The sequence below is a fragment of the Hyaena hyaena genome, unplaced genomic scaffold (assembly GCF_003009895.1).
Source record: "Hyaena hyaena isolate Hyena2069 unplaced genomic scaffold, ASM300989v1 scaffold_75, whole genome shotgun sequence".
NCBI classification, from domain to species: Eukaryota; Metazoa; Chordata; class Mammalia; order Carnivora; family Hyaenidae; genus Hyaena; species Hyaena hyaena.
Window position 1 is genome coordinate 3,742,603 of NW_024080707.1, and position 27,068 is coordinate 3,769,670.

Below are 27,068 nucleotides of genomic sequence, written 5' to 3' on the forward strand. Positions count from 1 at the left end.
CCAGGTAGCCAAGGGAAGTAAGAATTGTAAGTAATCAGGAGGGACGAATGCTACAAAGAGGATTCAGGACTTCACCTTGGAAAGGATGCCATTTTAGAAGAGTAGCTTCAGGGTGCCTGTGTGGCTCAGTTTGCATCCAACTCTTGATTTTGGCTTAGGTCATGATCTCATGGTAGTAAAAATGGAGCCCCAGGTCAGGCTCTGTGCTAGGCATGGAGCCTTCTTGAGATTATCTCTCCCTCTCCCTTTGCCTCCTCCCACTTACACTTGCACTTTCTCTCTCTCTCAAAAATCAAAAAGAAAAAAAAGAAGAGTAGTTTCACGGGAAAGGTGAGGGCAGAAGTCACAACAAAAAGCTTAAAGAACAAGTGGAAATGGTAAGTTGGATGTAGTTGCCAGGAATGTAGAAAATATGACTGAGAAGCTTAAGAAAAGGAAATAAAAAGAGTTGGTAGTTCAATGAGTTCAAGAAATGTAAACTTAGCAAAGTCTAGTGAAAACACTTTCATGTTATGAATAGATCTGACTATAGATAATGGTGTGTAAGTATCTGAAGTGGGTCAATCTCTGCAGATTTTCCTCATGAGTTCTAAACCAACTGAGAGAAACCAAAAAGCCAGCAGATGAAAATAGAAATATAATAATGCTTATGTTTAAATATTTTAAAATATATATTTAAATATTTAAATAATTTTAAACATTTAAAATATTGTATAATATTTATTACTGATGAAGCTTGTTAATGGAGAGCATGGCTTTGGTATGTGGCAACAGTAAACTTTCTAATATTAATCTTCCCAGAACAAACAGATTTACTGCCCTTATCCTCAATCACAGCCAGTATTAGACAGCTGCACATCCCCACATTGAGGCCAACTCCTCTAAATCTTACAGCTTATTGGAGAAGACCAAAAAAGGTCATTTGTGTGGTCTTCTGACCTGCAAGGGAAAATAGAAGAGAGGAAGGGACTGAGGTGCATATGGCCAGTTCTTCATGAGTAGAATTATGCTCACCTTCAAGAGGGATGAGTGAGCAAGCAAGGGATGAGACCAAACCAGGGAGGTTTAAGGACCATCTCTCCTCACAGAAACCAGAAAAGAAAGGAAGCAACATTTCCCAGCACTCCCCCCACCATTACCTCCAATCCCCATCCCCTAAAAATATAGTGGAGTAGAAATTTTTAACAAACTGATTGATTAAGTAATCTCTCTGTCCAACATGGCGCTCCAACTCATGACCCCCAGATCATAAGTTGCATGCTCTACCAACTGCACCAGCTAAGTGCCCTGGAAAGTTTTAACAGATATAAAAAAGAGGCTCAAACTTGCTGACCAAAGCCAATGAAAATTAATAAAATTTAGAATTTTAGCCTTAACAAATAACATTTTAAATTTCACCTTAGTGAAATTTAACTTTTTTATTAAATTGGCTGATTAGAGATCCTCACACATTCAAAAACTTAGATAAACATAATTTGAAGTGATGATTTAAAAGCTCTGTCTCTTGGGGCACCTGGGCGGCTCAGTTAGTTGAGCACCCAACTCTTGAATAGATCTGACTATAGATAAGAGCACCCAACTCTTGATTTTGGCTCAGGTCATGATTCCAGGGTTGTGAGGTTGAGCCCCACATCAGGCTTCATGCTGAGCATGGAGCCTGCTTAAGATTATCTCTCTTCCCCCCTGCCCTCTCCCCTGCTTACACTTGCGCGCGCTCTCTCTCTCTCTCTCAAGTAAAACTTAAAAAAACAACAACTCTATCTCTCACTCCAAACCCTCTATCTATCTATCTTCTCCATCCCTTTTGTCAGCAAATAGCTTCCTTTACCATTACATAATTGGCCATCAGATCCAGTAAGTTCTGTTTTCAAAGTCCACAGGAAGTCTTTCTGATCTTGCCTGCTCCATTTCAAGTTACTTCTTCCATGTTCATGCTCCAGAGTATGAACTTGCTGAACTTTCTGGAAAATGACATACCATTTCATTTATTTGTTTTAGAACATGCTGAGGTTTCTTTCTCCCTGGAAGTCTGGTTTTTCCCTACCCCATCCAGCTCTCTCATCCTATTCTGACCCTTCATGCCATTCTTACTCCTTATCCTAGATCTGGTAGAAATGTCTAACTCAAAGCCCTGGTACTGATCTCCTTTGCAATGTTCCTTCCTAGAGGATGTTCATTTATTTCAAGCTCTGTCCAGAGACAACTTATGCCAAAGGCCCAGTAGGCATAGTACCCAGGGCTCATGATACTTTCAGAAGTCCATGAAAATATTTAATTTCATTTAAAATAAGAAGAAAAATAATAAACCTTAGGTCAAAGAAAATGTTTTAATATGTAATATTAATATATTTGCTTTTATACTGACAATTTTAAAACATAATCTACATGAACATACATATGTACGTCTATAAAGATACACATATCCACACACATATATACTTTTTTCTCTTGATGGAAGAATGGGCCCATGAAGACAAAAGGGCCTAATACCCATGAAAGTCATAGTGTGGCCCTGAGTAGTCTTAAACCTATGTTTTTTAATTTTTCAAAATGAAATAAATTTTGATTGATTTTTAAGTAAATGTATTCTGAAAGCAGTCTAAAAAAGTAGCAGCAAAAAACTAAGGACTAACTAATTCAAACCAACATAACCAGTTATCATAATTTTTTTTTTTTTAAGTTTAGAGACAGAAGAAGAGCAACAATATCTTTCTTCAAGTTATATTAACATCTCCACTGATTCATTGAAAAGTGGCAAGAAATATTTGGTTTGGGTCAAAGCTGCAAATGCATTGGGCACAGAGAAGTCAAAACAACTGCAAATTAATCTGGATGATATAGGTAAAGAATGAGAAGTAGTATGTCTTTTTGAATAAGCAGCTAATATGTACTGACCTAGTCAAATGAAGTCCAGCTCTGAAAGGTGTTCCCCTGAAGTTCCTGCAGATCATGATATGGAAAACAAGAATTACCCATAATCAACCAACCCAAGGAAATACAAAGATAAGTACTGCTACCATTTTGTTGTATATCCTTCCAATCTTATTTCTACATGGGTACATGTGGTTTTACACATATTTATTGAAAATGTCTTCTATTCAAGCATTATTTTAAGAGCTAGGGAGAATAAGATAAGCAAGGTATCTACTTCCCTAAGTATCTTGCAATCTACCAGGGAAGATTGCAATCTACCAGGGAAGATACTCATTTGTGACACTTTAAGAATGAGGCACTGCAAGTTAGATAAATGTAGCATTCTATGAAACTGAGGACAGAGGGCTCTCCTGAGAACAATTTTCACATAGAGAGAGAGAGGGAGAAAACATATATGAGTAGGGCAGGGGCAGAGGGGGGAGAGAGAGAATCCCAAGCAGGCTCTGCACTGTCAGCACAGAGCCACACTGGGCTCGACCCCAAAATCAAGAGTCTGAACACTTAACCAACTGAGCCACCTGGCACTCCCTGGCTGGGCTGCCATTTTGACATTAATTCTCACATAGGTAAATTTTTTACCTTTTTGAAAATAAAATTACCATTTTGAAAATTAATTCCTGTATAGGTAAATATATGTTGCTAGAAAGATACCAAAAACTACAAATCTGGTTCTTTATTTCAATATAAGTTGAAACTAAACACATAGCATCTAGATGGATTTGACAGTTTTTAAAAAATGTTAAGATCTGATGGGAATGTTTGAAACCTAAGCAATGAGAGAAAACATTCAACATTTGAGTCATGTAACAAAGTACATATTCAAGTACTTATTATATAACATATTTATTTGAAAAAAAAAATGAGGTCATTCAAACCTAAAGGTTTAGTTCTCTATTGCATTGACTTGCCCGGTGCTAATGATGGGGTTTTGCAGTGGGGTCTTGGGGGTTCAGAGCTCACAGCTAAGAAAAAACTCCTTGAGGACATCTTTGGTGCAAAAGGGTGAGTTTTATTAAAGCACAGGGATAGGACCCGTGGGTAAAAAAAGCTGCACTGGGGTTGTGAAGAGTGACTGCTTATATACCGTGGAGTTGGGGAAGATAAAGTCAGGAAGTTTCTTAAAGGGATTTTCATATGCTAAGGACTCAGATTACTGGAGGCCTAGCTATTGTGGAGCTAAATTTATTTTTCCCTCTACCAAAGCATTATCATTAAAATGGTAGAAAATTCCTGGAGAGTACACTGTTGATAAGATTGCCTTTTTGTAATTTACTAAGATATTTGTAAACTGATGAAGACTGCCAATTTAACCATTTGTTTTCTCTCCTTTCCTTTGTTCTTAGGCAGCCAGGAGTGCCTGAGGAATATCATACCTATCTCACCTTGGGGGGAGGAGGAGGGTTATTGTTAGCCTGTGCTTTGCCCTCAGCTTGTCTTATGCTCTTTCATCCCTAAGACTCTATCTTAACTCTGACTTACTGTTCTATTTTCATTTCTCATAGGACTAAAGACTTCTTCCTCCCCAGAGTATTTCTTTCTGCAGAAGGGTCTCAGAATGCTTGTGTTACTAATGGCAGGCCAAACTCAGGGATGGGAGATAAGAGTGAGCGGGTTATTTAGCCTGAGAGTGCTTTAAATGATCCCAAGTGATCTCAGAGCCCTGGGAATCATTTCCCTTACTACAGAAGTCTGTGAATACTTATACTTATTACAAGAAGCTTACACTAGCAAAAGGAAATCAACTGTGGAATTCAGATGACAAAAGTTCAGTACAGTAAAATCTTTAACTAGACTCATTTTGCTACTACTTCTTTCTTATGCTACCATTAGCCCAAGGATTTTATTGTAGGACTGTGCTACTAAACATTAAATCTTTAATTTGTATATTTCTCTATAAATCATATACTTGAGTATATAATTTTAGATAAGTGATTAATAATAAAACAATAATATTCCCAAAGAACACTTTATACACCTAGAATAAATGAAAAGGAAACTAACCATAGAGAGTATTAAGCTATAATAATGGTCCTTAAAAACACACATACAAGCCTCTTCAGTTCTTTGTTAAATAACTTGTCTAACAAAGTCGTAGGTTTTCATTGTTCTGTTGTGTATATATATAGGAGAAATGGGAAGTACCAAAGATTTTACTCTGTTCAGACAGAGCAAGCACACAAGAATTGAAACAGTTTAGAAATACAGAGATTCCAGTTACACCACTACTCCTAGTACAACAAAACAACGAGTAAGATAACCCATCAGAATGTCAGTTTCCTTTTGAAAGTTATTATCACAGAGCATGAGAATAATTGGTAAAGTCTTAGAGTCTTGTGAGACTTGCTTTGTTCAAATCATACTTTCAAGTATGGATTTATTTTAATACAGTTAAAATAAAATAAGTTAGCAAAAGATTTCATTATTCATGTTTCCCTATGATACAAGAGAATAAAAATATTACTGTGAAAAGTCTCAATCAATACCCTATCAGATTTCCCTGAACAAAATTTAAAATGCAAAACCTCATTTTCCCCTAAATGGATGCAGGAAGAAAGAGATATCTCCTTTATCTCTTTTCTTTGCTTTTTGTTAATAAGGCCAGGCTTTGGAATTTCATTAGTTAGGATTATAAGGGAATAGGGAATAGGAAAGGTGAACTATAAGAGTCCCATTTAAAAGAAATAGAAAACAGGTTGAATAGAATTTTGCTTAACAGCAGCAGTTTTCTCTTACATAATCAGTTAGAAAACAAGAAAAAAAATCATTAATTATTAATTGGATCATGAAATTGTTTTTCAGTACTTTGACTTTTAACATGTCTATATATTGATATAAAGATACTAATTTCTCCCTAGGCAAGTTTTAAACTGCTGGGTTTTTATTTATTATTATTTCTAGTGATACCTTCTGGATCCATCATTTCCAGGGCTGAGGACATAAATACAACAGAACCCAAGACTGTGATTCACTGGAATAGTCAAACAACAATAGAAAAAGTTTCCTGTGAAATGAGATACAAGTCTACAACAAACCAAACTTGGAAGGTAAGCTAGCTTTCACTATGCTTTAGCATGTAAGCGAATGAAAGAAAAGCTAACCCACAATTGACTTAATGATAATCTATTTTACACATTTTTATCTGTTTGATACTCAAACCACTCTAATTTGTTGGTTTTTTTAAAAAGTAATCCCTACGCTCAACACAGGGCTTGAACTCACAGCCCAAAGATCAAGAATCATGTGCTCTACCCACTGAGCCATTCTGGCACCCCTCAAACCACTCTAGTTTTAATATTTGTTACCATATGCTTCCAAATGGAGAGATGTTTTCTGAAAATGTGCTCTTACCTTTTATAAGTTGCTAAATAATGTCCAACTAAGAGAGATCCATCTGTTTGGCTCCTTGCAATTCAGTGCCTCCTAGGGTAAAATTTATATCAGTGATGGTGAATATAAAATGTAAGGTTTCTATGCTGAAATTTAATAAGCATCTAGGGTAATAACTGTTCAATAAGAAGAACTTCAGATTTATGGGTGTCTCTTTTTAAATGAAAAAATGCAATTCAAAATATAAGATTTTACTACAAGAGACCTTAGCCTTATATGAGCCCAAGGTAAAAAGTGAAAATCTGAAAAAACTAACCATCCTTAAATACCAATGGTAAGTTACCAACTGACTTAGGAGAGGCGTAGGTACAAGGTTCATTAATGAAATCGCATGACATGACAGCTCCTGTGAACATAATAAAAACTCAGTAATTTGAACTATGGGAGAACACTAGTATGACTGAGGATAAAATTCCAATTTTGGTGTATTTGAAAAGAAATGCCATTTCATATTTTCAGTACAATAAATTGCCACTTAGTCAAAATAATTAGGGAGTAGAGTCTCTGGATTTGCTTAATTCAGAGTTATATATCATGTATGAATTTATCTGCTGTCAGGGAGTAAGTGATATGTATTTGGTGATTAGCATGACTCCAAAGCCTTTTATTGCTTCATCATCCTGAACATCAGTTTTGCTGTAGAACAATGTGTTTAAAGAGTGTCAAGAATATGAGGGTAAAACTATACTGATTTTATGATGTACTTTAAAGATTGTTCTCTAAAAATAAATCCAGACATCAACCTGTTTACTTACTCCTGTTTGTTTAAATAAGAAATATGATGTGAACTTTACAGATGTTCAGATTGCACTTAGATGTGAATCTGTGCATCATTTGGTCAATTACCACGTGAAGATCCTGCTGGACTTGTTGACTAAATAATTTTGACATTTGTGTGCATAGCAACCCTATGTTTAAAGCCCAGGACAAGCAGGATACAAACAAAACACAACTCCACAGTCAATCCTTTTGCAAATGTGGAATTTAGGTGAATTTGAAAACCCAAATGAAATTCTCTTAGTCTTAGATTTTGAGTCAATAGAATTTTATTCCAATAGGACACCTGGTGCCCTCTGTTTAGTGTCCTGGTTGGTCATAAGATGAAATCGATAACATAAAACTCCTTTATTTGGCATAATTGGCAGAGATTATGGGCTAGAAGAATGTTTAGAAAATAGAAAGTAATTATACCATCAGTATCTCTGAATAGATTTTCAGAAACCAAGTGTTTTCTGGTTGAAATTCTTGTTCTCTGCTCCCCCTGCTGGTGCTACAATGCCATTGTGAGACTTGGTAACTCACAAGCAGGCAAATGAAGGAGCTGAAAGAATACTTGTTATCTAACCTTCATAACCATCCTCTGGAATAGGTAAATATCAGCTCCGTTATAGAAATGAGGACATAGAATTCAAAAGACCTCAAGCCAAGTCTTTCAAACTTACAGTGCTAGTAACTAAATGCTTCTTATAGATCCTATATCACTTTGGGCACCCAAAAAATATTTGAAAAATGAAAGAACAGCCTTCAGTCCAAAGCATATATCCTATCCCTTCTACCATGCTCCCTCTAAATATAACCACTTACACATAAAAAGGTGAATTACCATTTCTATCCAGATGACCCAAGTCCAGTCTGTAAGAACCAGAATAAAGCTTTCATTTTCAACATTTGCTACCTCAACAATTTCATCTGGGTCATACATAAAGTGTTCTCTTTGCCTCTTTGTAGGGAGATAGGAAATCAGAGGCAAGAAGCGGAGGAGATACAAAAGACTACAGATTTGATCTTCCACCTCACCTCTGCCTCCCGGAGGTATTACTTGAAGGAGGTTCTTTATTTGAAAGTGACAGGCAGCTATGCAGGAAAGCCATGTAACTAAGAGCACAGGTTCTAGAATTCAAAACCTGGTTCTGCCACTTTTTAGTTATGCAACTTTGGGCAAGTTGCTTATCTTTTCTGTGCTTCATTATTCCCATACCTAAAGTAGGAATAAGACAAGCACCTACCTCATATGGTTGTGAGGATGATCTGTAAGAAGTTAGATCTGGAATAGATCTATTCCAAAGCCTGGAATAGAGTTCAAGTTCAATAAATACTGGGTGTTGTTACTCTTCATCTTAACTTCTGGGAAGGCCATGCAACAAGTTTGGTAGAGCAAAAGAAGATCCCCTGAAAAATCAAAATTAGTGAATTGAGATTGCTTTTCATCCCCTTTTAACTAAGCTGCATAGACTATGAAGTATCAAAGGGAACGAGCCAGTCCTTCAGGGGATCCTACAAGGCCAATACCATGTGGAGAATATTTATCTACTCTTTGGTTATCTTCATGGACTATCTCCTTGGCACCTTAAACTTGTGTTAAAAACTGAGCTCCCAATCTTCAGCAACAATCCTTGCCCACTTCTGTGTACTCCATCTCAGGAGTATTACCATGTTGTATAACAGTTTACCTGTTTATACCTCTGTTTTCCTATCCTTTAACTGTAAGCCCCTGGAAGGCAGGATATTTCATAATAATTTTTTATACCTCCATTGATTTTTATAATGTGTAGTTCATGTAGATAACATTTTGAAACATTAGCTATTAATATTATTGTTTGCCTTTAATAGGTGCTCAACAATAGTGACAGTAAAGCAGGGAAGTCTTTGCTGTAAGTTCAAGTAAATGGATTAATAGTGATTTGTTTCTCTAATTAAGCTAGACTAAGGCTTTTTTTTTAAACATAATCTCAAGATTTTATTGTTTTCATAATAAAACAAACTGTGAAACTTAGGACTGGATTACTTGGCCTTTTCTCTTATTATCTCCTCCCAGTTAAAAATGACTGCATCTCTTGATAGCCATAATTGTCTTAGATCTGCTGTTGGGCTCAACACATTCAAGTCTCAGCACAATCTTCTTTGTAGTTTTTAACATTTTTCCAAAAAATCAGCTCTATCTGCCCACCATAGCATAGCCACTCTACTTCCTGTCATAACACCGCTTTCCTTGGTCATCAGAGAATTCTTGCCCTTCTTGTACTATGTCACTTTGTGGGGTTGGTTGCTTGCTATGCTTCTTACAGAAAATTCAGTGGGTGTCAGAAATATTCACCATGCTTGCAAGAGCACTATCAGCATGGAAAGTGGCAAACTTTTATTCAAGGGCCAAATAGTAAACATTTTAGGCTTTGCAGGTTATAAGGTCTCTGACCCAACTACTCACCTTTGCATTTGTAGCGTGAAAGTGTAGTGTGTAGTGTATATTGTATAGAAAACATACAAATGAATGGGCATGATAAAACTTTAATTTTGGACACTGAAATTTGAATTTCATGTAATTTCTATGCATAACAAAATATTCTTTGGATTTTCTTACAACCATTTAAAAATGCAAAACCAGTCTTAGCTCATGGAGCACATAAAACCAAACATTCATTCTTTTCCAGGGAAGGCTAATAGAACAGTACACAGATAGCTAAGGGTCAAACCCTTGACCTTGCATTTCAAAAGTGTAAATATGGGGTGCCTGGATGGCTCAGAGGGTTGAGCATGGATGGGACTCTTTTAATTTCAGCTCAGGTTATGATCTCATAGTTGTGAGTTTGAGCCCCACATCAAGCTCTGCATCTACAGTATAGAGCCTGTTTGGGATTCTCTCTCCCTCTCTCTCTGCCCCTCCCTTGCTCACATATACCCTTGGGTGCATGCTCTCTCTCTTTCTCTTTCTCTCTCAAAATAAATAAACATTTTTTAAAATTTTTTTATGTCTTTTATTTTATTTTGAGAAACAGAGACAGCGAGTGAGTGGGGGAGGGGCAGAGAGAGAGGGAAACAGAATTTCAAGTAGGCTCCAGGCTCTGAGCTGTCAGCACAGAGCCCGACGCAGAGGATGTGGGGCTCCAACCCACAGACTGTGAGATCATGACCTGACGCTTAACTGACTGAGCCACCCAGGCGCCCCATAAATAAACATTTCTAAAAAAAAAAAAAAAAAAGTGTAAATGCTGCTATAAGATGGAAGACTTAGAAGAACATGTGATTAGTCACCACATGTAATAAGAACATGTGATAAGTTTCTCAATCATCACCCCACTTCCTCTCTCACCAAACACTAGGTAAAGACTAACTGGGCAGCAAGATGAGGAAGTTGGAGGGATGGAGGGAGTTAGGAAAAGGAACCAAAAGAGTTTAGACAGTGATAGGTTACTGAGAAGGGCCCTTCACCATGCCCTTGTCCCGGGTAGGGAGTTGGAGGGAGTGGAGAGTAGAGAACTGAATAGGTTGGAAAAATGCTTCCAGAAATTTAATGTAACCATAAGAGGTACCTTACATTTATAGAGATCAAGTTTGTATGGCCCCCACTTTCAGAATCGAGGTGCTAAATATAAATTAACTGCTATAAAAAAAGTCATATTTCTTGCACTTGAATTCAAACCGTCTACATAGACATGGAAAAAAGGTTTACCTTTCTCAGTGTTTATTTTAGCCTATGAAAATACCTTGAGGCATCATCCTGTGCTTACAAGACCCGAAGCAGTCACCTGGCTTGCCTGATGGCAGAAACAAGTCTGTTAACAGTTCTGTAAAATTCTTCCATTTTAGAATTCTGGCTGTGCTTTAGTGTATTTCTCTTCTTTACAGGGATTTATCTATAAATGTAATGGCAAGAGACATGCCAGAAAATAACAACTCCCTTCCAAGAAAAGCAAATAGAAGCAGAGTGCATTTCAAAGTCAAACTTTTGCTACAAGTAAAATCTTTCCTGGATCCCAGGAGACCCCCAAATGCCCGCCAGTCATATTTACACAGCAGGAAATTCCAAGGGCCAAGAGTAGAGACACAGCTTATGGAAACTCTGAATGATACTTTATATGAAGCATGACAGCCTGCAAAAAAATATTTTCATGAATTTTACATTTTTACTACACTGAAGGTTTTAAACATTTATGTTAAGATTGGGTTTTCACAGAAGAATCTCTCAGGAAGGTTGGTAGCTTGCTTTTTTTCTTTCTTCCTTTCTTTGTTTCTTTCGTTTGTTCGTTCTTTCTTTCTTTCTTTCTTTCTTTTAAATCTTGACAGTTTCAACTTCCTCTTTTATGAGTGTTTGGTAACTCTTTCCTCCTAGTTGTTGCCTAAATGCATTTCTAGACATATTTTATGGTTACCTTTCAATCATGCTTCACTTTTTTCAGTTATTCACTTATCACAACATACTGATGGTACGTAAATACCTTGGTTTCTCTCTCCCTGCCGAACCAGCTTGTTAGGGGGTTACTTTTCATTATGTTTTATAGCAGGTCATAGCGCTCCAGAAAATGATTTGTAAGTTTAGACTTCAGCTATGTGAATGCTTACCTTCGATTGGATTTCCACAGCTCAGTATTCTTAAATGTTCTATTTTCTCTCACACACAGACATACATATCATAGGCTTTATAGAATCGGCAAAAATCTAAAATAAGGACCAATTTAATAGATTAGTTTATGAGAAGTTTTTTCCAAAAGTCATCATTAGCAAGTGAAATTATTTCATCATTCATGAATTACTGATCTAAATATCCAGTTGAAGAGAGAGAGAGAGAGAGAGAGAGATGGGGGGAAGAAGGTAGGAATTCAAACAATTGTTATTAAATCCCCCACTTCTTCCATTCCATTAAATCCAGCTACTCCAAAATTGAGAAAATATTACATTTTGGACTTAACATGACATTTAACAGCTTGAGAGCATTGTCAAATACAAAGCAACATTTATTTCACTTTTAGTGTTAAATAACATGTATTTGATTATTTATGGTCATGTTTTATACAAAGTGCCCTTTTGTATTCTTTGTTTTCCCAGGTCCTAGAAGAGTGCCTGGAACATAACAGGTGCTGCATACATTTCTGCCTCAACAGAATAATTATTTGTTTTAAAAGCACACTGTATTGTTTCATTGTTGTTATTTATTCATTTTAGGTTAAAGAATTTGACACCAATTTTACATATGAGCAACAGTCAGAATTCTACTTGGAACCAAACACTATGTATGTATTTCAAGTGAGATGCCAAGAAACAGGTAAAAGGTACTGGCAGCCATGGAGTTCACCCTTTTTTCATAAAACAACTGAAACAGGTGAGTGTATTTATATATTTAATCTCTTAGGCTTTTCTTTTGACCTCTGTCGCTTTTAAATATATTTATACTTTTCCTTCTTGACTTGTATCAAAATTGACAAAACTATCATATGGCAGGTGGTGACATTTAAATTGTCATTTTGCTTTGATTTTGTTCAGGTTGATTATAGTTTAGGTAATGGTTGACTATAATTTAGGTAATGGTTCTCAAACATTTTTGGACATAAAAGCCAATTAAAACCACCTAGTATGAATATCCATTGTCCCTGCTCCCAGACGTTCTGTGTTCACAGGTCTAAGGTACTAGGGGTAGGTGGTACTCAAGAGTCAACATTTCTTATAAGCAGCGTGGGTGATTGTGATATATATATCATATATATCTACGTATATATGATTATCTGAGACCCTATTTTGAAACATTATTAAGAATTATGTTAAACTCAAACAACAACAACAAAAACAAACTTCTTACGCTGTTGATGGTTGGTGGGAATGCAAACTGGTGTAGCCCCTCTGGAAAACAGTATGGAGTTTCCTCAAAAAGTTTAAAATAGAACTACCCTGCAATTGCACTACTAGGTATTTATCCAAGGGATACAGGTATGCTGTTTCAAAGAGGCACATGTACCCCAATGTTTATAGCAGTGCTATCGACAATAGTCAGAGTATGGAAAGAGCCCAAATGTCCATCGGTGGATGAATGGATAAAGAAGATGTGGTATATATACAATGGAGTATTACTCAGCAATCAAAAAGAATGAAATCTTGCCATTTGCAACAACATGGATGGAACTAGAGGGTATTATGCTAGGTGAAATTAGTCAGAGAAAGACAAATATCATATGACTTCACTCATATGAGGAATTTAAGATACAAAACAGATGAACATAAGGGGAGGGAAGCAAAAACAACACAAAAACAGAGAGGGAGACAAACCATAAGAGACTCTTTTTTTTTAAAATATTTTTATTTATTTCTAGGAGAGAGAGAGATAGCGTGAGCAGGGGAGGGTCAGAGAGAGAGGGAGACACAGACTACGAAAGAGGCTCCAGGCTCTGAGCTGACAATCAGCACAGGCCCGACGCGGGGCCCGAACCCACAAACCGCGAGATCATGACCTAAGCGAAAGTCGGACGCTCAATGACTAAGCCACCCAGGAGCCCCCATAAAAGACTCTTAAATACAGAGAACAAACTGAGGGTTGCAGGTTGGATGGGGGGATGGGCTACATAGGTGAGGGGCATTAAGGAGGACACTGTTGGGATGAGCACTGGGTGTTATACATAAGGGATGAATCACTGGAATTTACTGAAGTAAATATAGCACTATATGCTAACTAACTTGGATGTAAATTAAAAAAGACATAAGTAAATTAAAAAAAGATGTAATATACATATATATTTATACATACACACATATACATACAATAGAATATTACTCAGTCATCAAAAAGAATGAAATCTTGCCATTCGCAATAAAAAGAATGGAACTAGAGTGTATTATGCTAAGTGAAATAATTCAATCAGAGAAAGACAAATACCATATGATTTCACTCATATGTGGAATTTAAGAAACAAAACAGATGAACACATGAGAAGGGGAAAAAAGAGAGAGAGGGAAAGAAACCATAAGAGACTCTTAACAATAGAGACAAACTAAGGGTGGATGGAGGGAAGTGGGTGGGGAATGGGCTAAATGGGTGATTGGTATTAAGGAGGACACTTGTTATGAGGAGCATGAGGTGTTATGTGTAAGTGATGAGTCACTAAATTCTATACCTGAAACCAATATTACACAATATGTTAACTAACTAGAATTTAAATAAAAATCTGAAAAGGAAGAAAAACCCAAAATGGATTAAAGACCTAAATATAAGACTTGAAACCATTAAAATCCTAAAAGAAAACTTTGGCAGAAATCTCTTGGACATCAGCTTTAGCTATAGTTTTCTGGATCTGTCTACCAGGAAAGGGAAACAAAAGCAAAAAAATAAACTATTGGGACTACATCAGACTAAAACTTTTGCACAATGAGAGAAAACATCAAGAAAACAAAAAGGCAGCCTACTGAATGTGAGAAGGTATTTGCAAATAAAATGTTGATAAGGGGTAATATTCAAAAATACATAAACCCATACAACTCAACACTAAAAAACAAATAATCTGATTTTAAAAATAGGCAGAGGACATGAATAGACATTTTCCCATAAAAGACATGCAGACAGGCAACAGACACATAGAAAGACACTCAAAATCACTAATCATCAGGAAAATGCAAATCAAGGCCACAATGTAATATAACCTCACATTAGTCAGAAGGCCAGTATCACAAAGTCAATAAATAAAAAGGAAACCCTCTGCACTGTTAGTGGAAATGTAAATTGGTGAAGCCACTATGGAAAACAGTATAGAGGTTCCTCAAAAAAATTAGAAATACCATAAGAGTATTTCTTATGTAATTTCACTTCTGGATGAATGCCCCGTAGAAAACCAAAAATACATATGCAATTCTATATTTATTGTAGGATTATTTACAATAGCCAAGATATGGGAACAACCTAAGTGTCCATAGATACAGAATATGTGGTAAAGAAAAATAGAATATTAGCCATAAAAAAGAACAAAATCTTACCATTCACGACCACATGGATGTACTTCCAGAGGATTAAGCTAAGTGAAGTCAGACAGAGAAAGAGAAATACCATATGATTTTACCTATGTGTGGAATCTAATAAATCAACAACAAGAAAAGAGACATACTTATGAAAACAAAAAGCAAATTGGTGGTTGCCAGAGGGGTGGGTGAAATATGTTAAGGGAATTAAGAGATACAAACTTTGAATTAACTACACTTTAAAAAAAAAAAAGAGTTACATTAAACTCTGTAAGCCACTCTGATGAAATATATCCTCCTAAGAGAGATACAAATCAAATCATATCAATAAATGTTGATTACCTACTATATACAAGTCAATCAGAAAGTTAAAATACTTAAACATGGGATTATTTAATTCTCCTCAGTGTGATCTAGCTGACCTATTATTTATCTTTAGATCTATCCCTGCTCTTAATATTATTAGTTTAATTTTCTATCCATTTACATATGTCAGTCAATAAAATCCTGGCCAAATAGACTTCCATAGTAAGCAAAGTGAATCTATTGCAATTGTCATAATACTCCATAATGGTCCCCATTAACCTCAAGATGTCTCCCTATTGTAGGTAGCTTATACCCTGGATTGAAATTTTTCTTTTCAGAGCACTTAATTATAATCATAGGATTGTTAATACCATCCATCTGTATTATAATATAAGACTTGGAACTGCGTTTTATATTTTCAAAGCACTTTGGTAGACATTATAAATGTTGATTGCTGCCAAATAAGCAGAGCGAGGGAAATGGCAGACTAGCTAAATAATTCTTTTGGCGCCCCCTAATGCCCAAATCTTAGAAATGCATTACCAAGGGAATAATTCGCAATGCTGACTGATTTTTAAAAAGTTGGTCATTAATTTAAGATTTTCTTTCTTATGTTTATATTGTTAAAAAGTCTTAAGACATACGGGTGGCTCCGTATTTGGGCGTCCAACTTCGGCTCAGGTCATGATCTCACGGTTCGTGGGTTTGAGCCCCGCATCCAGCTCTGTGCTGCCCACTAGCTCAGAGCCTGGAGCCTATTTCAGATTCTGTGTCTCCTTCTCTCTCTTACCCTCCTCTGCTCACGCTGTCTCTCTCAGAAATAAATAAAACATTTTTAAAAAATTCTTAGGACTTTACATGGCATTTTATAACAGTCAGAATTTAGTATTGATAGCTCAATTATTTTTAAATGAAATTTAGAAATGTCTAGAAAGACTATTCAAATTGATCACTAACATTTACTTACCACTTGCAAAGTACTACTATGTATAAGTTTGTTTGATCTTTACACCAGCCATATTTGGTAGTCTATTTGACACCATTTTACAAATGAAGAAACGGAGACATGACTTGCTAAATAGCACATTGCTAGTGGCTAATAGCACCTAAACTAGAACAGAAGTTCATCCATTTCTTCTTTTAACCAATTATATCAAAATGGAGGAGTTTACTAAAATATTCTACAAGTATAGGACCACAAGTGTTCTCCTTTAAAGGCAAAGGTCTTAAACCTCAGATGGGAGAAAATAGAAACCATAGCCACAATTATTATACAATAAGTATAAATGTAAAGTCTTGGTTTCCTAAGGGGTGGAAAAACACTTGAAAGGCAAAAATGCTTTTTAGAATTAAATATCCTGAAAACTTGCATCTATCCTATTTAACACATTAGTTAAGGAACCATAAACTTTTCTTCTGGTACAAATTTCTTCTAAGACATATAAACTGAGAAACAGTGAATCTGTGTTAGGAAAGTGCTAATATTAAATGTTTTGGAAAATTTATCTTTTTTTTGTTTGTCAAAGCAATGCAAATTTATTGCAATATACAGCCTAGAAATAACTGCTGTTTATATTTTAATGAATTTAGCACTAGTTCTTTCTTACGCACATATTTTTTATTGCTGAAGTATAATTAATATACAATGATATATTAGTTTCAGGAATACAGCATTGAGTCAACAATTCTGTACATTATTCACTGTTCACCACAATATGTATAGTCACCATCTGTCATCACACAACGTTATTACAATATTATATACTATATTCCCTATGCTATACTTTTCATCTTCACGATTTGATTATTTTATAATGAAGTTTGTACCTCTTAATCCCTTTATCTATTTCATCCACCCACCTCCCCTCTGACAACCACCAATTCTTAGTATTTAAGACACTTTGTTTGTTCGTTTGTTTTCTTTTTTATATTCTACATATAAATGAAATCCTATGATATTTGTCCTTCTCTGTAATTTTTCTTAATAATTGGTGTTACGGTTTCACATCCTGATTTCTTTGTTTATCTTGCTGAGTTAAAAGAAACTATTTAATGGCCACACAGTGTATGGATGTACTATAATACATTTAGTCATTTCCCTATTGCAACAACATCTAAGTTCTTTATTTTTTCCATTATCAATAAACTTCTTGGAATAGCTTTTTATATAAACTCTCCTTACGTATTCAGATTTTATTGGATCAAAACTTAAGCACATTTTAAGATGCTTAATGCAAGTTGCCAAATTGCTTTTTAATAAATCTTTAATATTAATTGCTTTTTAAAAAGATATCTAAGCAAAGACATTCATTTAGTTATTCATGAAATATTCAATCAGCTTCTACCATGCACCAGGCACTTGCTATGTACTTGCAGAATCTCAGTAAACAAAGGAAACAAAGATCTCTGAATTTTAGAAAGACCGTCAATAAAAACAATGATAATTACATAACACTATAAATATCTGCTTATCAAAAGCAGTGAGAATCAAACCTCACAACTGAAGTCTGAAATTGCTTCCCAATTGAAAAAATTAAAACATATAATTTCTATAATACTTTAGTTAACCAACTTGTTTGATAATGAGGCTTTTTGGCCAGCCAATTTTTGCCAGTAATTAAAGATTTACTTATTTATGAAGAAAGACAGCCCAAGCAGTAATGATCCCTCCATGCAGGAATTGCTGTTTTACTCTCTAAAACTCTTACGTGTATATCACTGAATTGATTTATCTCAAAGCAATGTGTTTTCAAAATTATGCCTAGATAGTTCTGCAGGGCAAGTCATGCAGTAGATACAGCTTATCATGTAGACTGCAGCCTCCTCCCATAGCACTTTCCTTGGTCTTTAAAAACCTGATCTCCAAAAAAAACCCAAACAAACCCATTTATAGTAAAAGTTAAATGATTTATTAGCCTTATTCTCTTTTCCTTCCTTAGAGTGTTTGGACTTTAATAAAAAACAGTCTTAGTCTAAAAAAGAAAAAGAAACCAACCTCAGAATATAATATCAGACTTTAGCAAACACATGGGAGAAGTATCTCTAAATTAGAGATTCATATTTTTCTACCCTGGTATAATAATGTATACAAATAATATGAAATACTAATATATAATAAATTACATATAACATAGTATAATTTATATTATATATTATACAATATATAAGCTATACATAACACATAAGTTATATATAAAAATATAAATATAAATAATAGCTAACATTTATTAGATGTGTTGGGTACGTGGTAAGCATTTTACATATGAATTGTCCTTTACTTATCACTAAAGACCTATAAAATTGTTATTCCAATTGTACAGATGAAGAAACTGAGGCCCACGGGAATGAAGCAGTTTTGTTAAATGTTGTAAAGCTGGGAACAGTAAAGCCAGGGAAGAACATATCCTGTAAGATTCTAGCACTATAACTCCACTGGTCTCCTTCCGAAGAGACCTAAGAGGGTCTTGTGAGCGCCTCCCCTCAGCCACCTAACTAAACCCTCCTCTACACATTAGCTAATAATATAAAAGGATGCCAGCATAAGTTCACTTTTAATGTAATGTTTGTTTGGAAAATGCAACCACATGAGAAAGGAGGGAACCACTGATACTATCAACTAATTGTATATTGGCCTGAATACAAGATGTGGAAGCAGGTTTGGGTTATGGTTATGAAAATGTAACTACAGGACTCCAGGAACCTAGAGAATAAAGAATAGGATGGGGCAGTCTGGGATGAAGACAAAGTATAAGTGAAAAAGGTATCTCTCTTAAAGATAGGATCTCCACAGGGCAATTCATAATGTGTTTTTCCAGCTTGTCTGGAGAACAGTGCTTCTTGAGTGGAGTCTGTGGACCATCTGCATTAGAAATGCTTGGGTACTAGTTTAAAATGTAGATTGCTGAGCCTCTAGCCAAGTGATACTTCTGCAGTAAAGTGTAAGAACCACTGCTCTAGAGGTGAGACACACCCTTTAAGAGGGAGAAGTGTTATGAAAAATGATGTAGGGTGTGGTCAGGAAATGTGGACAGGAAGGGGGAGACCCAATTGCCCAAGCCATTGCCTTAGTAAAAGAGGTTTGAGGGGGTCAGAAAAGGGTGAAACATGATAATTTCGGGGCATTATCTATAGTACTATCTGGACATCCCTGCTTCCTCTTCCTCCTGCCCACCACTTTGCTTGGAGTGGCTGAGCACCCTAGCCCACCTCAGCAGCCTAGGATTCCCAGACGCACAGCACATAGGATCATTGTGCCAGTGAACCATCATGTCCCACATTACTCCCTCTGCCTAGCCCCCGCCCTGCCTCTGGACGTGAGGTTTCAGCTGAGGCTCTGAGAACCACTGAGAGCTGTTGAAGTTGGAGCTTCTAGACCACCAACCTGGAAAGTCACTGCAAAAATTCCAGGGGTCTTTAAGCAGCACAGAAAGAGCCCCAAAGGGGAAAAGATAACTTGTGAGTGTAGAAAAACCACCCTAAAAATGTGACAGGCAGCTCCCTAAACTCCATACGATGGATATACAGAAAGGTGAAAAGATGACTGCTAAGCAAGCAGGAGTGTTGTCCTGCTCTGCTGCAGTACCAATCTCTTTGCAATGAAGGAACGGCATAGGCTCTATAAACCTTTTAATGACAAGTCAGAGGCCTGAGGGAAAGGCAGTCACATTTCATAATGATTAATTAACTTGCTTGAATTGCTGCTTGAAGTAGGAAAGTTTCCCAGAGAAATTATATTCTTCTTTTTTTGACAATTCTCCAGAGGAAGGCAAGTATGAGCAAGATATTAAACCACACTGTGTTTTGTTCTCACATTAGTTACTGCATTACCAAAGACTCCTTAAAAATTCTCATTAACTTTTCAGAACTTTTAGGGACTACAAGAGAAAAAAAATGTTACATCAATGGAACTAAATATAAGTGATATTAAGTAGAACACAGATTAGAGGCTGGTACAGAGACTTGTACTTTTCAAAAATTCTGTTATTTGTAATTAAGGGTTTCTGATTCATTGATACTGAGATGGATTATAAATGTGTACATTCAAGGTTACTAAATGGGTTTAAATGGACACACAGTGTTCCCTGAAATACTAATCAGTTTAGACTCTTCATATGGATTTATTTAATCTTCTTCATTTTCTATCCCTAATAAAGAACCAGAGTTCTGTAGAATAAAAAAAAAATAATGCATAAGAGCTTTATAATCTATGGGGTTCACAATATCCACTAATAAGGAATAAAGATTATGCTCTTCTATTAGGAAGTAATAACCTTCAGTATTAGTTTCCTATTGCTCTTTTAACAAGTTATTACAAGCTTTAGCCAAATGCTATGTGACTTAAAACAATACCAATTTATTATTTTATAATTCTGGAGGTAAGAAATCCAAAATCAGTATCATTGGGCTAATGTCAAGATATCAGCAAGGCTATGTTCTTTCTGGAGCCTCTAGGAGAAAATTTGTTTCATTGTCTTTTCCAGACTTTAGAGTCCCCTACATTTCTTGGCTTGTGGTCCCATCTTACATCTTCAAAGCCAGAGGCATAACATCTTCCAATCTCTTTCTCTTGGACTCTGACCCTCCTGCCTTCTTGTAAGGACTCCTGTCATTTCATTGGACCCACTGCTATAGTCTAGGATAATTTCGCCATCTCAAATCCCTTTTGTTATATAAATTAATCTATTCAAAGGTTCCAGGGATTGGGACATGGACATTTTTGGAGGATAGGGAGGTCACTATTTGTCCTACCACATTTTCTCACCTATCTAGCCCACCACCTATTATTGCAATTTTTGCTAGTCATTGTGATTTGGTGCCGACAAAAGAAATCAAATCAATTCTCTCAAGCAGAAATATTGGAAAGAAAGCTAGAAATCAGTAGGTCAATAGTCATAAGTAGGATACAAAGGACAGCAGGAGCCAGAACCACAGCCACAACTGCAGTCTGGAAGACTCTGGTGAGGACGCTGCACCTGGCACTGTGGTCACTGACACTGCCTGCCTTTTGCCTTGCCTGGACTCCCCATGGGGCTACTGTTACCAAGCCCTAGATATAGCTGCTGCTATAAGTAATTTCCTGGAACTGAGTAGTTCTGTGCCAGTGGTGGGAGGAAAGCATCAGGAAGGTTTAGGTCATCTGCTTGTAGCTACTTGCTGGCAATGGGGAGAGGAAAGCTTTGTTCCATTAAGGCTTCCACAGTGGGAAGCCTTTCCTGCTTCTTAGCTGTTTCAGGATGCCCACAAGGAAGTATGTCCCAGTGCTGAGCAAATAAAAAATGGCAAATGTCCACTAGACTATTCAGACTCAGGAATAGGGACATGCTATGCTTGGGAGCAAGGTCGTACTTTTGAAAAATCTTAAACTACTGAGTAAGACTTGGAAGCTGCCTATTCCTGCATATAAAGTTTTGTTACACTTTGGCATCAGATCCATGGCTCTGTGTATTCTATGTCACTTAGGAAAATTCCCTGGGTTGGCTGCTCCTTTTCACTTTTCTTCTTCTTAATCTTTTTCTTTAACCATATGATCACCATACATATATTTCTCACTTTCTTCTCCCTCTACATACTAAGTGCTTAGAGCTTAGGAATATAAGCATGAACATAATCCTTTGAATACATCTAGGCACACCCTCCTATTCTGAATACACAAGGATAACATTGTAACTCATAAAATGATTCATCATTTGGCTTGTTTTTCCAGATGTGGTAATGAATTTGTTCTGACATATCACTTTCCCTGCCCTGGGCTTCTGGTGCCTATTCAATAGGTCTGGCCATTGTCTTCTGCTTTGACAAGTGACTCGGACTAGTGTCAAATATTTACCTTTAGCCCAATAATATTGAATTCCAACCCTAGAACTAAACTGGCCTGGGGAGATAGCACATAAACACTGTGAAACAGCTAAGATTGTTAGAAGAAGGAGCTTAGAAAGAGAGAACACAAAAGGAGATTTTTATGTTAGGAAAAATAATTTGAAAAACATATCCTTGGTCTTTTTAATATGACTCCTCTTGTATCTAGTGCCTACCGAAAAAAAAAAAAGTCTATAAAAGTCCCTATGTCAGCTCTGGTCAAAACCTTTAAGATGTAGGACTTAGGGGAGTGTGGCTTTGACACCATGATTAGCAAAGGCCAAAGTAAATAAAGAAAACTTACAAATGTCCATACCCTTTGGTCCAATAAGGGGTCTATTCCACTAATAGAAATCTAGACTTAGTAAATAAGCAGAGATATGGAAAAAAGATTTAAATATAATGATATTTATCCAGTAACTACTTATAATAGTAAGAATTTTGAAACAATCTGAAAGTCCAATAATAGCAATAGCTAATATTATTAAGATTTTAACTTGTGTAAAGCATAGTACTAAGTACTTGATATGAACTATCCCCTTAGACCTCAGGGGTGAAGTGCTGTTATTATCCAGTTTTACAAATGACGAAACTGGCCACAAAGGGGTTCAGCAACTTACCCAGAGCCATGCAACAACAAGTGGTGGAGCCAGGATTTGAAATGAGTTTTGTCTGATGGTGTTTGAAACCACCAAGCTATACAATTTCTCAATAGGGGGATAAATACAGGGGAATAAATACAGTACAAACATGATGAAGTATTAAATTGTTATTAGTATGATAATTTTGAACATTTTTAATAAAATGAGGAAGGGTTCATGACGTAATAATGAAAGAAAAGAAAAAACAAGACACAACATTTAGTAGAGAGAATGATCTCAACTAGGGTACATATATACACAAAAGACTATTAACAAATACATTAAAAAATGATTGCTTCTAGTTTGTGAACCAATATAAAATTGCACTTTCTTCTCCATCCTCTTTTATACTTTTCAAGCATCCTACAATTAGCATGCCTTGCTTATATAATAAAAGAAAATAGTTGGCTTTCAGAAGGAAATAACTGTAGGCTGCAAGATTCTAGGATCAGTGCTAAGTGGGTCAGCCCAACTACAGCCCACTGTGATGTGGGCTGGAGTCCTACAAGGTCAGGCAGTTCTCACACACTGTGGCCGCCCCTGGAGGAGCAATGGCCAGGTCTCAGCGGGGCCGACTTACCTGCCCCACTGGAACCATCCTGCTGGAGAAGCGAGCTTCTTAATTACTGGAGCAGGGGACCAGCACAAACTACGTGTCAGGACTGTATGCGAATTTTCACTCTTTGACCTCTACGTAGGTGACTTTGGGCAAGTCATCTTTCCTTTTTATGCCTTTGATTCCTCACCCATGAAATGAGGACAATAGTAGTTTCTAACTGATTTGATTGTTGTAAGGATTAAAAGACAGAAAACATGTAGTCTAGTATATTACCTTGAGCATAATCAGTACTCAATGAGTGGTCACTTAAAAAGAATAATAAAACACACTTTCCTCCATGGTACAGACATAAAGACTGAGGAGTCATATTTGGTATCATCCCTCAGAAACAAAATACATTATTATTAAAACCAAGCACTTTTGAGATTTGATGAAAATTGTCTAGCATTTGATGGGCCACAGAATGTAGTTATATGCTTCAAGTCTTATCCAAGAATAGGAAACTATTTTTTTTTGTTTAAAACTACTCTAAACTCCCACTAATTTTCACTTAAACACACTGTCTTCAGCAAGACGAATTCTAAAGTCCAATACCAGTGTGTATAAGTTACTTAAAAACTCTTACTATATTAGAGATAATTTGAGTTTCTGAGTACACCGAGGCATGTGAGGTGAGAGAAATAAGCAGGGATAGAATTGTCTCATTATGGATCTAGCATCACAGATATTAAATCAACGATGAAAATATGATGAGATTTTTTCTAGCACATTAGGCAATACACTGATGATTAGAGCTGATAGAAACAATGTTTTTCAGTTATAAAGGTTCTGTGTGTGTGTACATCATTCTGTGTTTGTGAATGCTTTTCTGTGTCAAAATACTTGGAAATACTATAAAATACTACTGGCAAGTGGATCAAGGGGATAGAATTAGGGATAGTTCTTTTTCTCTCCCTTTTATTTTTCCTCTTAAAGTTTTTTTTTTCTATTAAGGTTACTGCTCTCATACTGATTAATATTAAATATGATTTAAAAAGAAATGACCCAGCCACTTGGTGTCAGTATACCATGAAAAATATAGTCCAGTATATATGGCTTCATTTCAGTCCTATGTTTAAACATTTTGTCATTGGCTTAATTTCTTCTCTGACAATCTTATTTATAAATTGTCTCACTTGAGATATTTGATTCCTTGTGAAATTACGCTCTGATAATCATCTCTCTTAAATAACTTTAATCTAATTTAAATTAATGCATCTGGTTGATTTGAAACTATGATCACAAAAAGGCCCTAAAGGATGATTGTGGTTATTCTCTCTATTAGGGCTAATAAAGCCTTAGTTAGATATAAACATTATTTTTATGTGATGCAAATTAATAACTGAAGTCTCATTGCTAAATAGCCACCTGTAGTTTATACAGCAGAATTAAATTAACCTTCATTAAAAGCCAACAGCACCACATATTACTTTTAAATAAAAATGCTAATTTTAAAGTAATTAAAGTGAAAACAAAAATAATCTAGCAACATATGCTATAAACCTATGATTTTGCCAAATTGAAAATTGTGTTACACTTTAATGTAATATTTCTCATCTTAATGTTTCAAAATAATGTAGATGCAGACTACTGCTTGGGTTCCCTGATAATGAACATAGCCTACAAAATACTAAATTCGACTCATAAACCTGGCTGGTTGGTGATCACTGGGGCATAACCTTTCTCCCTCAGAGTTTGATGGAACCACATACTTGGGAACAAAAGAGACTAGTGAAGCACTGAGAAGTCAAAAAGAAATTCTGATTTGTTACAATTCACTGTTGTAACATTTTCCTCTTGCTATAGAGAAGACACAATAAAACACAGAAAAGTACTTTCAGCTCTTCTAATGTTTTAACCTTCTAGAATTCGCTACCCATTGTTCTTAGAAAACTACTGAGCCTGTGCCTGCACCCAGATTGACCTTTTTCAAAAATTTCCAAAGACCATAAGAACCTTTTTATCAAAACTCCATGATATTTTTTCTCAAAGAGAGTTGTCTGGGCCACATAGCCTGTTATACAAGCCTGTGATATCACGGTGGCAGTTAAGCCTACCTCATGTTGTGATTTCTCCCTGGCCCCACAAGTAATTCTTCAAAAGTAAGAATCAGAATAAATGAATAAATAGGGCTTGAGGCACTCTTAGGAATCCAGGGCTTAGAACCATTTTCAGGAATGTCTTCTGTCAGCTGGCAGAATAGCGTCCTTGAAGTCACCTCTGGAAGCTTTTAAATATCAGAAGGAAGGAGACGGGTAGGAAAGCTCCAGGACTCCTTTGAGTTCAGACTGAAAGCGAGTTAGCTGCCAAGGCTGCTCACCACACCCTGGTCAGATGCTTTCATTAGCCGTGACCTGACAGTCTTTATGACTAGACAAGGCTGGCCAGAATCTTTGCCAATGGGAAAGGAGCAGAGGGAAGTCATTAAAAGTATTCCACCCCTGTGTTATAACCTCAAAGTGTCTGCTAATCAAAATTGAGCTTCTTATATGAAGCCAAGAGAGTGTTCACCAACAGCATCTCAAAGATTGTGCAAAGGTAAAAGTGACACATCTTGGAGGCTCTTACAGAAACCTAAAATTTATTGCATCATCTATTGGAAGGAATCAAGTAGAGACCAGTTATTGTGCCTTTTTTTGTAGTTGTTGTTGTCAGTGAATTAAATAAAGCTCCTTGGTATTTTTTGCCTAGAAGCCTCATGAAATTAGAGGACATACCTGGAGGTTTAATAAACTCAAGTTAGTTTTTATTGTCCTTTCAGTGTTTCCTTCTTTAGGATTTGACCAATTAAATTAAAAGGAGAGAAAAAAGACACACATATTCAAAAGCCTTTGTTTTTATTCCACTTACAGGCCTATTAAAGTTTACTTTAATCATCTCCAAATAAGTGAAAATGGGTAATTCAGAAATCGAATAAGCTGAATGCAAAATGTAAGAAGCTCACCCTGTTTTCTTTTTGTTTAAGTTTCCCAGCCCACCCTGAAATCATTCCAACATGATACTCAGAATTCTGGACTGCTAATTGCTTCCATCTTTAAAGGTACAGTTGGTAAGAAAATAACTACTTAGGTGTTTTGAGTGGTCTTTACTAATCACTCCTTTGAACCTTCCAACTGAAAAATCATTGTCAGGCATAAATTTCTTGAGAATAAGATATGCCATAGGCTTTCTGTATCGAAATTATCAACAAAGGTCCACTTAAAACTGAATTTAAGGAATGTTTTAGGTGGACTTTGCCAGCTTTTGCTATGGGTTAGATACATTTTCATTTCAATAGGTGCTGGGGCTCAAGACCCCAAAACTCCTAAAAAAAATGTAATTTGAGTGTATACCATGTGGTAGGTGGTTGTATACATCATTTGTTCAATCTTCAAAACAACCAGGTAAGACAAGTGTTGTGTATCTATTTTATAGATGGGAAAACTGGAGCTCAGAGAGGCTGAGGAACTTGTCCAAGGTCACAATAAGTGACATTAAAATTCAAATCCTGTTTTTCAAATCCTGAAGTCTGTACTCTTTCTTTTGTAGAAACTAGCTCCTGTTTTGTTAGTGTGATTCAATATTTTCCATTGATGAGCTTACCTAGATATTTTAGGCATCAAAAAATTATGAGATTAGGTGTGTAATGGTCAAATATA

The 27,068-nt window shown here is 36.1% G+C and overlaps 1 protein-coding gene across 1 annotated transcript in view; it reads left to right on the plus strand.

Moving 5' to 3' along the window:
* IL23R (interleukin 23 receptor) overlaps positions 1 to 27,068 on the plus strand; it is a 58,558-nt gene that overhangs the window by 24,148 nt on the left and 7,342 nt on the right. The window contains exons 5-8 of the mRNA XM_039233410.1: positions 2,681 to 2,841; positions 5,833 to 5,978; positions 12,259 to 12,415; positions 26,396 to 26,479. Coding sequence (XP_039089341.1) covers positions 2,681 to 2,841; positions 5,833 to 5,978; positions 12,259 to 12,415; positions 26,396 to 26,479 — 548 coding nt within the window. The remainder of the gene's footprint in view (positions 1 to 2,680; positions 2,842 to 5,832; positions 5,979 to 12,258; positions 12,416 to 26,395; positions 26,480 to 27,068) is intronic.